Source organism: Salmo salar, chromosome 10 (assembly GCF_965601325.2).
Source record: "Salmo salar chromosome 10, fSalSal1, whole genome shotgun sequence".
In the NCBI taxonomy this organism is placed as follows: Eukaryota; Metazoa; Chordata; class Actinopteri; order Salmoniformes; family Salmonidae; genus Salmo; species Salmo salar.
The window spans coordinates 20404408-20418702 of record NC_138300.1 but is presented as its reverse complement, the minus strand read 5'-3'; the positions used below and the strand labels follow the sequence as shown (position 1 = coordinate 20418702).

General features: G+C 43.6%; 1 protein-coding gene across 5 annotated transcripts in view; it reads left to right on the top strand.

Moving 5' to 3' along the window:
- The window catches only part of LOC106613722 (tight junction protein ZO-3), a 28485-nt gene extending 15175 nt beyond the window's left edge, over positions 1-13310 (top strand). For all 5 annotated transcript variants that reach the window (XM_014216272.3, XM_014216269.3, XM_014216267.3 and 2 more), the window contains exons 9-29: positions 1281-1378; positions 1490-1571; positions 1664-1773; positions 1892-2089; positions 2216-2300; positions 4359-4444; positions 5984-6086; positions 6505-6593; positions 6692-6764; positions 7009-7076; positions 7179-7239; positions 7415-7571; positions 7830-7938; positions 8108-8327; positions 8636-8841; positions 8942-9117; positions 9538-9748; positions 11079-11179; positions 11282-11821; positions 11966-12015; positions 12217-13310. In XM_014216272.3, coding sequence (XP_014071747.2) covers positions 1281-1378; positions 1490-1571; positions 1664-1773; positions 1892-2089; positions 2216-2300; positions 4359-4444; positions 5984-6086; positions 6505-6593; positions 6692-6764; positions 7009-7076; positions 7179-7239; positions 7415-7571; positions 7830-7938; positions 8108-8327; positions 8636-8841; positions 8942-9117; positions 9538-9748; positions 11079-11179; positions 11282-11821; positions 11966-12015; positions 12217-12331 — 2938 coding nt within the window. In that variant the 3' untranslated portion in view covers positions 12332-13310. The remainder of the gene's footprint in view (positions 1-1280; positions 1379-1489; positions 1572-1663; positions 1774-1891; positions 2090-2215; positions 2301-4358; positions 4445-5983; positions 6087-6504; positions 6594-6691; positions 6765-7008; positions 7077-7178; positions 7240-7414; positions 7572-7829; positions 7939-8107; positions 8328-8635; positions 8842-8941; positions 9118-9537; positions 9749-11078; positions 11180-11281; positions 11822-11965; positions 12016-12216) is intronic.
- The last annotated feature ends 985 nt before the right edge of the window (positions 13311-14295 follow it).

The window sequence follows — 14295 nt, the reverse complement described above, 5'->3', positions numbered from 1 at the left end:
GCCTTAAATGTCACCTTACAGCACAGATGCTGTATTTTCGATAGAGATGCAACAGAAGGACAACAAATTGTCAGACAGGGCACTTCCTGTATGGAATCTTCTCAAGTTTTGGCCTGCCATATGAGTTCTGTTATACTCACAGACACCATTAAAACAGTTTTAGAAACGTTAGTGTTTTCTATCCAAATCTACTAATTACATGCATATTCTCATTTCTGAGCAAGAGTAGTAACCAGATTAAATCGGTATGTTTTTTATCCGTCCGTGAAAATACTGCCCCCTATCCCAAAGAAGTTATAGCTTGGTTGCAAATGGGTCTTCCAAATGTACAATGACCCCAAGCATACTTCCAAAGTTGTGGCAAAATGGCTTAAGGACAACAAAGTCAAGGTATTGGAGTGGCCATCCCAATGCCCTGACCTCAATCCTATAACATCTGTGGGCAGAACTGAAAAAGTGTGTGCGAGCAAGGAGGCCTACAAACCTGACTCAGTTAGACCAGCTCTGTCAGGAGGAATGGGCCAAAATTCACCCAACTTATTGTGGGAAGCTTGTGGAAGGCTACCTGAAACATTTTACCCAAGTTAAACAATTTAAAGGAAATGCTACCAAATACTAATTGAGTGTATGTAAACTTCTGACACACTGGGAATGTGATGAAAGAAATAAAAGCTGAAATAAATCATTCTCTCTCTACTGACTTTCACATTCTTAAAATAAAGTGGTGATCCTAACTGACCTAGTACAGGGAATTTTTACTAGGATTAAATGTCAGGAATTGTGAAACTGAGTTTTTAAATGTATTTGGCTAAGGTATATGTAAACTTCTCAAATCAAAGTTTATTTGTCACGTGCGCTGAATACAACAGGTGTAGACCTTACAGTGAAATGCTTACTTACAGGCTCTAACCAATAGTGCAAAAAAAAGGTATTAGGTGAACAATGGGTAGGTAAATAAATAACACAACAGTAAAAAGACAGGCTATATACAGTAGCGAGGCTACATACAGACACCGGTTAGTCGGGCTGATTGAGGTAGTATGTACATGTAGATATGGTTAAAGTGACTATGCATATATGATGAACAGAGTAGCAGTAGCGTAAAAGAAGGGTTGGCGGGTGGTGGGTGGGACACAATGCAAATAGTCCGGGTAGCCATTTGATTACCTGTTCAGGAGTCTTATGGCTTGGGGGTAAAAACTGTTGAGAAGCCTTTTTGTCTTAGACTTCTGACTTCAACTGTGTGTATGATGAGGCTTTCTCTCTCTGTTCTGTTGCAGAAGAGCTGAGCAACCTCTAGTAGCTAAGTCTCGTGACCAATCCCCAGTGCATTCGACACTGTCCCGGCCTGCTGCTAAAGCCTATCCCTCTCGCCGAGGTCAGTCCAGAGACGAGGGTCTCAACTCCTTCATGAACATTGGCCCATCCCACTCGTGTGTAATCTGTACCCTGTCGCGCTTGACCTGAACTGTGTGTTGTTTTTCTCCAGCCCCCTCAGAGTCCGAGTCTGACCGCAGTGCCTCACCCCCTCTTGTCAGGAAGGAAAGCCCAGACATAGCTGACAAATACAGGTGGGTTCAACCTCAAACCAGACACTGTTGTTTAGATATTTTGAGATCTGTGTTTGTGTGTTTCATTGAGGTGTGTTTCTTTCTTGCTGTAGAACTCTTTCAGGGCTGTCCATGCTCCCCAACCCCAAAGCCTCACCTGCCGTCCTCGACTGGGCCGCCCCACGTCCTTCCCGTCCCTCCTCCGCCTTGCGAACTCGTAAAGGTAAACGCACAACGGACTATAGGGAAATCTCATCAAATGACACATTCTCGATGAGTTGATAATGATGATAATAACATGTTCTCTCTCTCTCTCCTTCCCTGTTTCTCTCTCTGTGCAGTGGTGTCAGAGTCGGACTCGGACCGCAGTGCCTCGCCACCCCCCAGAAGAGGAGAGAGTTCCCGAGTCACAGAGGACCACTCCAGATACAAAGTGCTCCCTGACCTGCCCCACCCTGGAACACTGAGCGCCTCCCCCATCTCCATTCGTCAGGATCCCCCCCGACGTGTCTCCTCTCCTGTCAAAGCCCCACCTCCAGGTCAGTAACGCTACACCCCTTGCCTCAACTTCCACAACAGGAACACCTTGACATAACATTATAAGTACATTCAAAGGGGGTAGAAAGGGCCACATAATTGGAGCATTACCCCTGCTCTCTCCCCAGACTCTGAGACTGAGTCGGACAGCAGCTCCGGGCCCCCCCAGAGACAGGGCACCACCCACAGGCAGGACTCCCGGAGCAGATACAGGTACAGATGAGGCCTAACCCCTAACTTGTGCTAACTCAAATCAAATCAAATTTAATTTGTCACATGCGCCGAATACAACAGGTGTAGACCTTACCGTGAAATGCTTACTTACAAGCCCTTAACCAACAATGCAGTTTTAAGAAAAATAACTGTTAAGTAAAAAATATAAAAATAACATAGTTAAAGAGCAGCAGTAAAATAACAGTAGCGAGGCTATATACAGGGGGTACCGGTACAGAGTCAATGTGCGGGGGCACCGGTTAGTCGAGGTAATGTGTACACTACCGTTAAAAAATTTGGGGTCACTTAGAAATGTCCTTGTTTTTGAAAGAAAAGCTCATTTTTGGTCCATTAAAATAACATCAAATTGATCAGAAAAACAGTGTAGACATTGTTAATGTTGTAAATGACTATTGTAGCTGGAAACGGCAGCTTATTTTTTTTTATGGAATATCTACATAGGCGTACAGAGGCCCATTATCAGCAACTATCACTCCTGTGTTCCATTGGCACGTTGTGTTGTTAGCTTGTGTAATCCAAGTTAAGCCTAATTGATCATTAGGAAACCCTTTTGCAATTATGTTAGCACAGCTGAAAACTGTTGTGCTGATTTAAAGAAGCAATAAAACTGGCCTTCTTTAGACTAGTTTCGTATCTGGAGCGTCAGCATTTGTGGGTTCAATTACAGGCTCAAAATGGCCAGAAACAAATAACTTTCTTCTGGAACTCGTCAGTCTGTTCTTGTTCTGAGAAATGAAGGCTATTCCATGCGATAAATTGCAAAGAAACTCAAGATCTCGTACAACGCTGTGTACTACTCCCTTGACAGAACAGCGCAAACTGGCTCTAACCAGAATGGAAAGAGGAGTGGGAGGCCCCGGTGCGCAACTGAGCAAGAGGACAACTACATTAGTGTCTGGTTTGAGAAACAGACACACCACAAGTCCTCAACTGGCTGCTTCATTAAATGGTACCCGTCAAACACTCGTCTCAACGTCAACAGTGAAGAGGCGACTCCAGGATGCTGGCCTTCTAGGCAGAGTTCCTCTGTCCAGTGTCTGTTCTTTTGCCCATCTTAATCTTTTATTTTTATTGGCCAGTCTGAGATATGGCTTTTTCTTTGCAACTCTGCCTAGAAGGCCAGCATCCCGGAGTCGCCTCTTCACTGTTGATGTTGAGACTGGTGTTTTGCAGGTACTATTACATGAAGGAGTCTTATGGTTTGGGGGTAGAAGCCTTTAGGACCTAGACTTGGTGGTCCGGTACCGCTTGCCGTGCGGTAACAGAGAGAACAGTATATGACTAGGGTGGTTGGAGTCTGACAATTTTTAGGGCCTTCCTCTGACACCGCCTGGTATAGAGGTCATTGATGGCACGAAGCTTGGCCTCACTGATGTACTGGGCCGTACGCACTACCCTCTGTAGTGCCTTGCGGTCGGAGGCCGAGCAGTTGCCATACCAGGCCTTCACGTAGAACGTAAAGTACCAGTCAAAAGTTTGGACACAACTACTCATTCATTATTGACTGACCTTCATGTCTTAAAGTAATGGACTGTCATTTCTCTTTGCTTATTTGAGCTGTTCTTGCTATAATATGGACTTGGTCTTTTACCAGAGTTTTGAAAGAGAGGTTGTCTGTTTTTAATCAGAACTCTCAAGACTGTGAGGTTTTGTTTGCCAATAAAATAAAAGCGACTTTCACTAAGCACATCCCTCTACTGTATATGTGGCTGAATCTGGCCCTTACAAAGTAATCAGCAGCATGATAAAGATAACATAGAATGCCTGATAATGAATGAGCATTATATTGGTCTAATTCGAAAAGGATCTCAAATGCATTTGGAACTATACATGGATGAGTTAGGGTTAGCATCCACGGCATGGATAACAAGTAAAATGCAATTGTCCCATTTAAAGCAACAATGATCCTTGTAATTCTTAATTACCAACTGTGATCAGCCAGTAGGGTCTTGCTATGTGAGACAGCTCCCCCAGATGTCCTGAGGTGAATATATTGTCTTCCTCCTCCCTCACTCCCAACTCCCTCTTCTATTCCAGAGCCACTCCTTTAGTAGCTGTGGAGCCCCAAGTGGAGCCCCCCAAGTGGAAGGCCCCCAGTGTCACAATGAGCAACCATGCTAAAGGTGCGCTGTGTGCATATTGACAATTACTTTCGTGTAACTTATGCCTATATTATTGTTCATGTTTGGTATGTTTATGATTTTGTTTTTGTTTACCTACAGTACAAATCAAAAGTTTGGACATCGATTTATTCAAGGGTTTTACTTTATTTGTACTATTTTCTACATTGTAGTATAATAGTGAAGACATCAAAACTATGAAATAACGCATATGGAATCCTGTAGTAACCAAAAAAGTGTTAAACGGATCAAAATATATTTTATATTTAAGGTTCTTCAAAGTAGCCACCCTTTGCCTTGATGACAGCTTTGCCCACTCTTGGCATTCTCGCAACCAGCTTCATGAGGAATGCTTTTCCAACAGTCTTGAAGGAGTTCCCACATATGCTGAGCCCTTGTTGGCTGCTTTTCCTTCACTCTGCAGTCCAACTCATCCCAAACCATCTCAAGTGGCGCAGCAGTCTATGGCACTGCATTTTAGTGCTAGAGGTGTCACTACAGACCCTGGTTCGATTCCAGGCTTTATCACAACCGGCCATGATTGGGAGTCCCATAGGGTGGCACACAATTGGCCCAGCGTCGGGTTAGGGTTTAGCTGGGGTAGGCCGTCATTGTAAATAAGAATTTGTTCTTAACTGACTTGCCTAGTTAAATAAAAGGTTGGGTGATTGTAGAGGCCAGGTCATTTGATGCAGCACTCCATCACTCTCCTCCTTTGTCAAATTGTCCTTACACAGCCTGGAGGTGTGTTTTGGGTCATTGTCTTGTTGAAAAACAAATGATAGGTCCACTAAGTGCAAACCAGATGGGATGGCATATCGCTGCAGAATGCTGTGGTAACCATGCTGGTTAAGTGTGCCTTGAATTCTAAATAAATCACACAGTGTCACCAGCAAAGCACCCCCACACCATCACACCACCTCCTCCATGCTTCACGGTGGGAACCATACATGCATTCTTTGCAGCAATTCGACCACGAAGGCCTGATTTCATGCAGTGTTCTCTGAACAGTTGATGTTGAGATGTTTGTTGAGATGTTTTTGCGACTGCACTTGAAGAAACTTGAAAAGTTCTTGACATTTTCCGGATTGACTGACCTTCATGTCTTAAAGTAATGATGGACTGTTTCTCTTTGCTTATTTGAGCTGTTCTTGACATAATATGGACTTGATATTTTACCATATAGGGCTATCTTCTGTATACCACCACTGTCTTGTCACAACAAAACTGATTGGCTCAAACGCATTAAGAATGAAAGAAATTCCACAAATTAACTTTTAACATGGCACACCTCTTAATTGAAATGCATTCCAGGTGACTACCTCATGAAGCTGGTTGAGAGAATGCCAAGAGTGTGCAAAGCTGTCATCAAGGCAAAGGGTGGCTACTTTGAATGGTTCTATATGTGTTATTTCATAGTTTTGATGTCTTCACTATTATTCTACAATGTAGAAAATAGTAAAAATAAAGAAAAACCCTTGAATGAGTAGGTGTGTCCAAACCTTTGACTGGTACTGTATGTGTGTCTGGCCATGTCCCCAGAGCGCTCAGGATCAGAGTCAGAGGCAAGTTATGCATCTGTACCTCGACAAGAATTTGCAGACAGTGGAGGCTCCAGTTCCCGGCGATCCAAGAACAGTTACAGGTAATGCTGACAGACGAACACACCACCCCGTTAACAGGAGATGAAACTGGCCAAGATAATTCTGCGATTCGTAAACTTAGTTGAGTGCAAAATGGCAAGTTAAAGACGTTGGTACACATACATGTTGATTAAAAACTGTTTCAATAGCTGAGTGCTTCAGAACATAATATGTTCGGAGGATAAATCCAGGATGCTAGACTGGTTGGTCTATTTGGACAAGGAACTGAATCAACATTGACACATTTAACATACATAGTTCTGCATGCTAAGATCACACACTGTTTGAAGTCGGTCAACGTCACACTCTTGATAACCCCTTTCAGTCCAATTAGCTAGTATTTAACTATAGGATTTCTATAGTAGTTGACACGATAAGGGCATTGTATTGAGTATGATTGCTCTCCTCTCTCTCTTCCAGAGCTCTGCCTGAGATGCAGTCTTCTCCAGCTCCAGTAGTGAGACAGGACCCCCCTCAACGAGGCATGACCCCCTCCAGACCAGTCTCAGGTCAGTGTCCCTCCTATGAAAGATGGGCACTGTCTAGTAAGATGGAACTTGGGGTTGGAAGTCTGTATCCTCATCCTCTGTGTTTTTGCTCTCTTCAGATTCCTCTGAGTCAGACCGTGCACCTTCACCCCCTCGGAGGTCTGGGAGTACTGATGTGGAGAGCAACCACAGGTAAAACACCAGTTTACAGTATCTTCTAGAAACCACTATAGACAACCAGGTAAAGAACGGACAGTTTAATAAACCACCATAAACAAAAGGAATGCACACCTCCAAGACACGTCCTCTGTGACAAGTCATGTCACTATTCAAGTCAATCTGATCACAAGTGTGTGTGTGTACACTTCCACCTTCTCTGACCTCTAACTCACTTATTGTGGAAATGTCAGTGAATGGTATCTCTTCTCTTTTGTAGTATTCCACGCAAAGCCAATGGAACTGTCCGCTATGGGATATCAGTGAAGAGCAACCCTCCAGCCTACTGTAAGTACCAACTCTCTTATATCAGCTCTCCAATGTCCTCTTTATAATGTATTAGTAACTCTGTGGATGGAAGGAAGGTCTAAATTGTTATTTCCATTTCAGCCAAGACAGAGGAACCCATCTACTCCTTACCCCCAGACTCTATCCCCACACCTAACTTTGGGTAAGTTAATTTATTTATACCCATACAGTATAGCCTTGTAAAAAATGTACAACCCATTCGCAATGCAGACCACCATAAGTGATTTATTTGTTCGGTATCCTGTAGTCTATTGAATATGACTGGACAATGCTCCTTTTCATAAATACTCCTTTTGATCTGTACTACCTTCTCTCAGATACAGCTCCGATCTGAACACAGTGTCGTTTGTGAAGGAGGGCAGCGTAGGCCTGAGGCTGGTGGGGGGTAATGACGTGGGCATCTTCGTTGGGGGGGTTCAGCCCAACAGTCCTGCCCATGAGCAAGGCATGAAGGAGGGGGACCAGATCATGCAGGTGAGACTCACTGTAGCGGTCACCACCGGTACATGGTGTGCAGGCTTTTGTTCCTGCCCAGCACTAACACATCTGATTCAATTAAGATCTTTATTAGTTAATTCAGTTTTTTTCTATGCCGTGCTGAAGCAAAAGCCTGTGCACACTAGCTCTCTGGGACAAGTGTTAGTGTAAATCAGCACTTCAGTGGTCACTATCTACAGTACAAGTATATGCAACACATCTCCCACCCACTTATGGGCTATGGTCTTGTTGTAGGTAAATGGGGTGGACTTTGGTCATTTCAACCGTGAGGAAGCTGCTATGTTCCTGATCAACATAAAGAGAGGGGAGCCGGTGGACATCCGTACTCAGAACAAGATGGACAGTGAGTATAACGTCCTTAGAGGCTGAAGCAGGTGCAGGGGGGAAGAATTGCGGTTGATTTCAGAGGACTTGCCCGTATGACAATTACTCTGTAATAACTCTACCCAGTAACAAATAAGGTACATACAAATGATTAAATTATTCCTAAATTATTCTTCCTCTCTTGTCAGTATACAAGAAGATACTGAAGTCCAACTTGGGGGACTCGTTCTACATCCGGACCCACTTTGACAACGAGGCAGAGGGCCACAACAGCTTAGCCTTCACCAGGGGAGAGGTGTTCAGGGTGGTGGACACCATGCACAGGGGCAAGCTGGGGAAGTGGCTGGCTATACGCATGGGCAACGACCTGCACGAGCTGGACAAGGGCACCATCCCCAACCAGGCCGGGTGAGTTGAGACTAGAATGAGTGAGTTATTGATTATATGATTGCTTGAATTTGGATGTAAAAGGACAAACGTAAAAAGATGATACATTAGGTTAAAAAGGATGACATCTGATGGCAACATATTTCCAATTTGTATACTTATGCTGCATTTACACAGTCAGCCCAATTCTGAAATTTTACCCAATTATTGGCAAACGGCTGATCTGATTGGTCAAAGAAAAAAAGATCAGAATTGAGCTGCCTATGTAAACGCAGCCTCATACTGTCATTAGGGTAGCAGTAATTCTACAATCGTTCTCTCTCACCCAGGGCTGAGACACTGGCCAGTATAGAGCAGGCTCAGAGGGCCAGTGGAGGAGGAGGGGATCGCCAGGTCTCAGGGCCCAGGGCAGAGTTCTGGAAACTACGGGGGCTCAGAGGAGCTAAGAAGAACGTACGCCGGACCCGTGATGACCTGCTCCAACTCACTATCCAGGGCAAATTCCCAGCGTACGAGAGAGTTCTGCTCAGAGAAGGTTATATTACATAATAGTCAAACACTTTTAAACAAGTTTGTGTACTAAACATTTTGTATTGTGAATCAACGCATGTACGTGGACCCATGTTTATCTCCAGCTAATTTCAAACGGCCAATCGTCATCTTGGGTCCTTTGAATGATGTGGCCATGGAGAAACTGGCCAGAGAGATGCCTGATGAATATGAGGTGGCAGAGATGGTTCCTCGTAGTAGCGGAGCAGACACCGCTTCCACGGTCATCAAGCTGGACACAGTCCGAAGGATTGCAGAGAAGGTGATGAAACAAACTGGGATGATGTGACCTGTTGTGGTGTGAGACATACAAACAAGCATATGTCTATGTATGTCTATCCAGGACCAGAATGGCGGACATGCATAAAGATGACAGCTCCCATGTACTTACCACAAATGTTTCATTTTCTAAGTTCGCCGTATTATACTGTGCTCTCCATTACTCTTTTTTTGTATCTGCATTAGAAGTTAACTCTAGCTCCAAGACGGCGACAAATGGAGAGAAAAAAAACAAGTAGATTGTGCTGGTTTATTGGCACATTGAACCATGTCGCACACCGTAGATTAAAAACTCTGTGGGTATTGCTAAAACAATAACGTAATATCTGAATTCCTCCATTTTTGCACCTCGCAACTGAAGAACAATGCCTAATTGTATGTTTCGTCACGCCTCTGTGTCCAGAACAAGCACCCTCTGCTGGACATTACTCCTACTGCAGTGGAGCGTCTGAACTACATCCAGTACCACCCCATGGTGCTGTTCCTGGACCCACACAGTAGGAAGGACGTCAAGGCCATGAGGCAGAGGATGTGCCCCAACTCCAACAAGAGCTCCAGACGCCTCTACGCACAGGCCCTCAAGATGAGGAAGCACTGCGGCCATCTGTTCGCAGGTAAACACACACACACCTCTGTTATCAAATCACATACAGTTGAAGTCGAAAGTTTACATACACCTTAGCCAAATACATTTAAACTCAGTTTTTCACAATTCCTGTCTTAGGTCAGTTAGGATCACCACTTTATTTTAAGAATGTGAAATGTCAGTATAATAGTAGAGAGAATTATTTATTTCAGCTTTTATTTCTTTCATCACATTCCCAGTGGGTCAGAAGTTTACATACACTCAATTAGTATTTGGTAGCATTGCCTTTAAATTGTTTAACTTGGGTCAAACGTTTCAGGTAGCCTTCCACAAGCTTCCCACAATAAGTTGGGTGAATTTTGAGATGGTGTTCTTTGGCTTGCAAGCCTCCCCCTTTATCCTCCAAACATAACGATGGTCATTATGGCCAAACAGTTCTATTTTTGTTTCATCAGACCAGAGGACATTTCTCCATGTGCAGTTGCAAACCGTAGTCTGGCTTTTTTATGGCGGTTTTGGAGCAGTGGCTTCTTCCTTGCTGAGCGGCCTTTCAGGTTATGTCGATATAGGACTCGTTTTACTGTGGATATAGATACTTTTGTACCTGTTTCCTCCAGCATCTTCACAAGGTCCTTTGCTGTTGTTCTGGGATTGATTTGCACTTTTCGCACCACAGTACGTTCATCTCTAGGAGACAGAACGCGTCTCCTTCCTGAGCGGTATGATGGCTGCATGGTCCCATGGTGGTTATACTTGCGTACTATTGTTTGTACAGATGAACGTGGTACCTTCAGGCATTTGGAAATTGCTCCCAAGGATGACCAGACTTGTGGTGGTCTACAATTTTCTTTCTGAGGTCTTGGCATATTTCTTTTGATTTTCCCATGATGTCAAGCAAAGAGGCACCGAGTTTGAAAGTAGGCCTTGAAATACATCCACAGGTACACCTCCAATTGACTCAAATGATGTCAGTTAGCCTATCAGAAGCTTCTAAAGCCATGACATAATTTTCTGGAATTTTCCAAGCTGTTTAAAGGCACAGTCAACTTAGTGTATGTAAACTTCTGACCCACTGGAATTGTGATACAGTGAAATAATCTGTCTGTAAACAATTGTTGCATTACTTGTCATGCACAAAGTAGATGTCCTAACCGACTTGCCAAAACTATAGTTTGTTAACAATAAATTTGTGGAGTGGTTGAAACACTTAGGTTGGCGTCATTAAAACTTGTTTATGTAAACTTCTGACTTCAACTGTATGTGTTGTTTTTGCTATTAAGTAGTTTATCTGTTAAAAAAGGTCAAGTGGTTTTATAGTTTTATTCATAACTATGTCCCATCGTTCCCATACTTCCCAGCTCGTATTGCCCTCCAGCCCAGCTCTAATGTGTGGTATGAGACTCTGAAAGACAAGATCAGACACCAGCAGGCCAAACCTGTCTGGGTCTCAGAAGTCACGGTAAGACAGACAGATCCCAGCTCACAGTCAAACCGGGAATTTGCTCTCAATGAATTACCTGGCAGAATAAAGACTAAAGTAAATGCATGTCTGTGTGTTTAGTTGGAGGGAGGCGGCGAGGAGGAGCTGGATGCGTTGGACCGGACTCACTCTGACTACCTGAGTGCTGCCAGCGACCTAGAGGACACGGATGGAGAGGCGTTTACAGACGGAGAGGTCTACACTGACAATGAGGACCTGGAGGAACCATTTGACTCCAGCAACCAGCCCCGGATGTCCAGGCCCAACGCTCTGGCCCGCTCCTCAGAGCCTGCCGCCGAGTACCACAGCCCCGACCCATCCCCCGAGCCTCTGGGAGAGGTCCCACCCCTGATGCATGTGCCTGAGCCCAGGTCAACCCGTCGTCCATCTGACAGCTCTCCTCACGATGTCGTCACCGATGACACCCCGTCCTATCATAGCTTTTCAGATTCGGACTTCAGCGCCATTGACCCGGCTGTTCCCACCACCCAGTCGGACGAACACCCTGACTTCATAGCCCCTGACCCCAGAATCTTTGTCCCTGAGCCCCCGTCAGCCGAGCTGCTGCCAGAGAGCCCCCCATCCATCACAATGTCAGTCATAGAGAAGAAACTCCAACAGGTATTGATGGGACTGTCTCAGTCCATCATATCACTAAACTCTTACAGATCTTCCATAAGCTCTTAGTTTACTTCCAAAGGCTCAAATACTCTGTTAACTTATGTCTCCAGTGATTTTGACCCATGACTACGTTCCCTCTTTCAGGCCCATATGGCGGAACCTCAGGAGAGGAAAGCTTCCCCATCATTCATCGTGTAAGTGAAGTAGGCCTATATCTGATAATATTAATATGTGTGACGCTATTTGTTTAATTGGATAATCATCAAAATCCATGTCTATAAACCAACCTTAGCAACTGGAAGGTGAGAAACTACTTCTAGTCCAAATTGTTCGATCCAAGTTGAGTAAGACTGAAGTGAGAGTAAATTATGTTTTTCACTTCTATCTCCTCATAGGTTGGCTCACCACCAGGCTGTCCAGACGAGACGCACTCAGATCCAAGGCAGTGACAGCTCCGATGACAATAACGAGACTGAGGACTTCGAGTGGGGTCCAGCTACAGAACTTTAGATTAGAAAACACAGTTTCAGGACTACAAAACCAGAATGCTGGAGCACACCATTCCAGAACTACAACTCTAAGGCACAAAGTTCCAGAACTGCAGAACTACAATTACAGTTCTACAGAACTACAATACAGTTCCAGAGTACAGACTTTGCCTCTTAAATGGGAGATGTGAAATGCTATTAACTTTAGCCTTCGAGGATAACTTTTTTTTCTGTTGGAATAACATTTTCTTTGGAGAGGTAGGTTGGAAGGCCACTGTCAGACCTGCCTTCAGACATGGAAATTCAGACAATGGCTTCTGCAAACCAGGGCTCACACCTTTCTAAATGCCTAATTCCAAGAGAGGAAGTTCATTTTGCTGGATATTCTAATAAAAACATCATGGTTTGGTACTTGCAGTAAAGCAAGCATTTTATTTGTATTGCATGTACCTTTTTAATGAATGCTATTTTTGATCAAAACTATGGATATTTTACCAACACTGGCAACTTTGATGTCAAGGATGTCAATTGAACTAAAAGCTGGAATCCTTAATTGAAACAAAAACAAAGCAGTCACACCGCCTATGTTTTGGTAAAAAGCTGAGGGATGGGCAAATTCAAAGCGAGCGCATTGGACTGACCCTCCATGATATCAGAATTATAGTTTTAACCCTGTTTTGAGGCTACACAGTGTTTGTTTACAAAAATGTGATTATTACAAGCTTATATTTTGGGTTCTGATGGGGTACGACAGTTCAACTAAAGCTCATTAGGCATTTATAAGTTATTCTTCAAGAATCAATGCATATAGCTATATCATTCATTTATAAGTCCATTTATGTAGCAACTAAGGATTCTAGCTTTCATGAGAACTGCTTCAAAAACAATTATGGACATTCACAGAACACTAAATATATCAAAGCTCCATTTTCTAAATTATGATTAATTTGTAAAGATGACACATTTTGTTCATTAAATGTTACAGATCTGGCGAAAAAATATCTGCTCTTGTCATTGTTTTTCATCATGTCTAGAACATAGTACAAAATCCTCACCTCGTCCACCACCCATCACTCTTTTGTAATTTTAACACCCCTGTGTTACCAAACATCTTGGTTGAATGATCCAACATGTTTCTGGATAGTGGAATAATGAAACGCAGCTTAGCTGCGATTTATATAATGGCAGTCTGAGCTCATTAAATTCTTAAACCCCAAAAAATGAAGTCCTCTTGTTTAATTTTTTATTAACGCCAACCAATTATAACGAGGGGGAACCATCTATAATCTTAAGTGCGAGGCACTGAGGGTCATTGGGTGCGTTCCTCTCCTCAGACTTTACTGATGCCTGCCAGATCTTACAGTGCCTGGATAGATATTTTATTTATCTGCTTACCACATCATGTTATAGCAATCTGGTACCCAACGGCACAGTCGATGACGTGGCACGCAACCATTGGCTGATGAATGCAACGTCTAAGCAGGCGAACGCAACCAGGTTGCCTTAAAGCCTTAAAGCCTCATGCACACCAACTGCGGTGAACCATATGCGTTGCGGCGGAAGTCCATTCATTTCAATGGGAGGCAATGTGCGCCGCCGCAACTCATCTGCCGGACTAGGTTGCGGTGCATGCAGTGTGTCGCATTCGTTGGATTTTTCCAACTTGTGGGTTGCTTTGCTGTGTGGTATCAGAAACGGAAGTAGATAAACCACTCAAGAAAGTGCTAATGTGTATTGTGATCATTTTAGTTGTGATGCGCCGCATGGATCGCGACGATAAACTGGGAGACATTGAATTACAAATTTTTTTTTGAATATATGTTTAATGTTTAGGTTGTTATGAATTTAGTGATATGTACAAATTACCTCAACTAACCTGTACCGCCGCACACTGACTCGGTACCGGTACCCCCTGTATATAGCCTCATTATTGTTATGTTCTTTTTTACTTTAGTTTATTTGGTAAATATTTTCTTACTCTTCTTG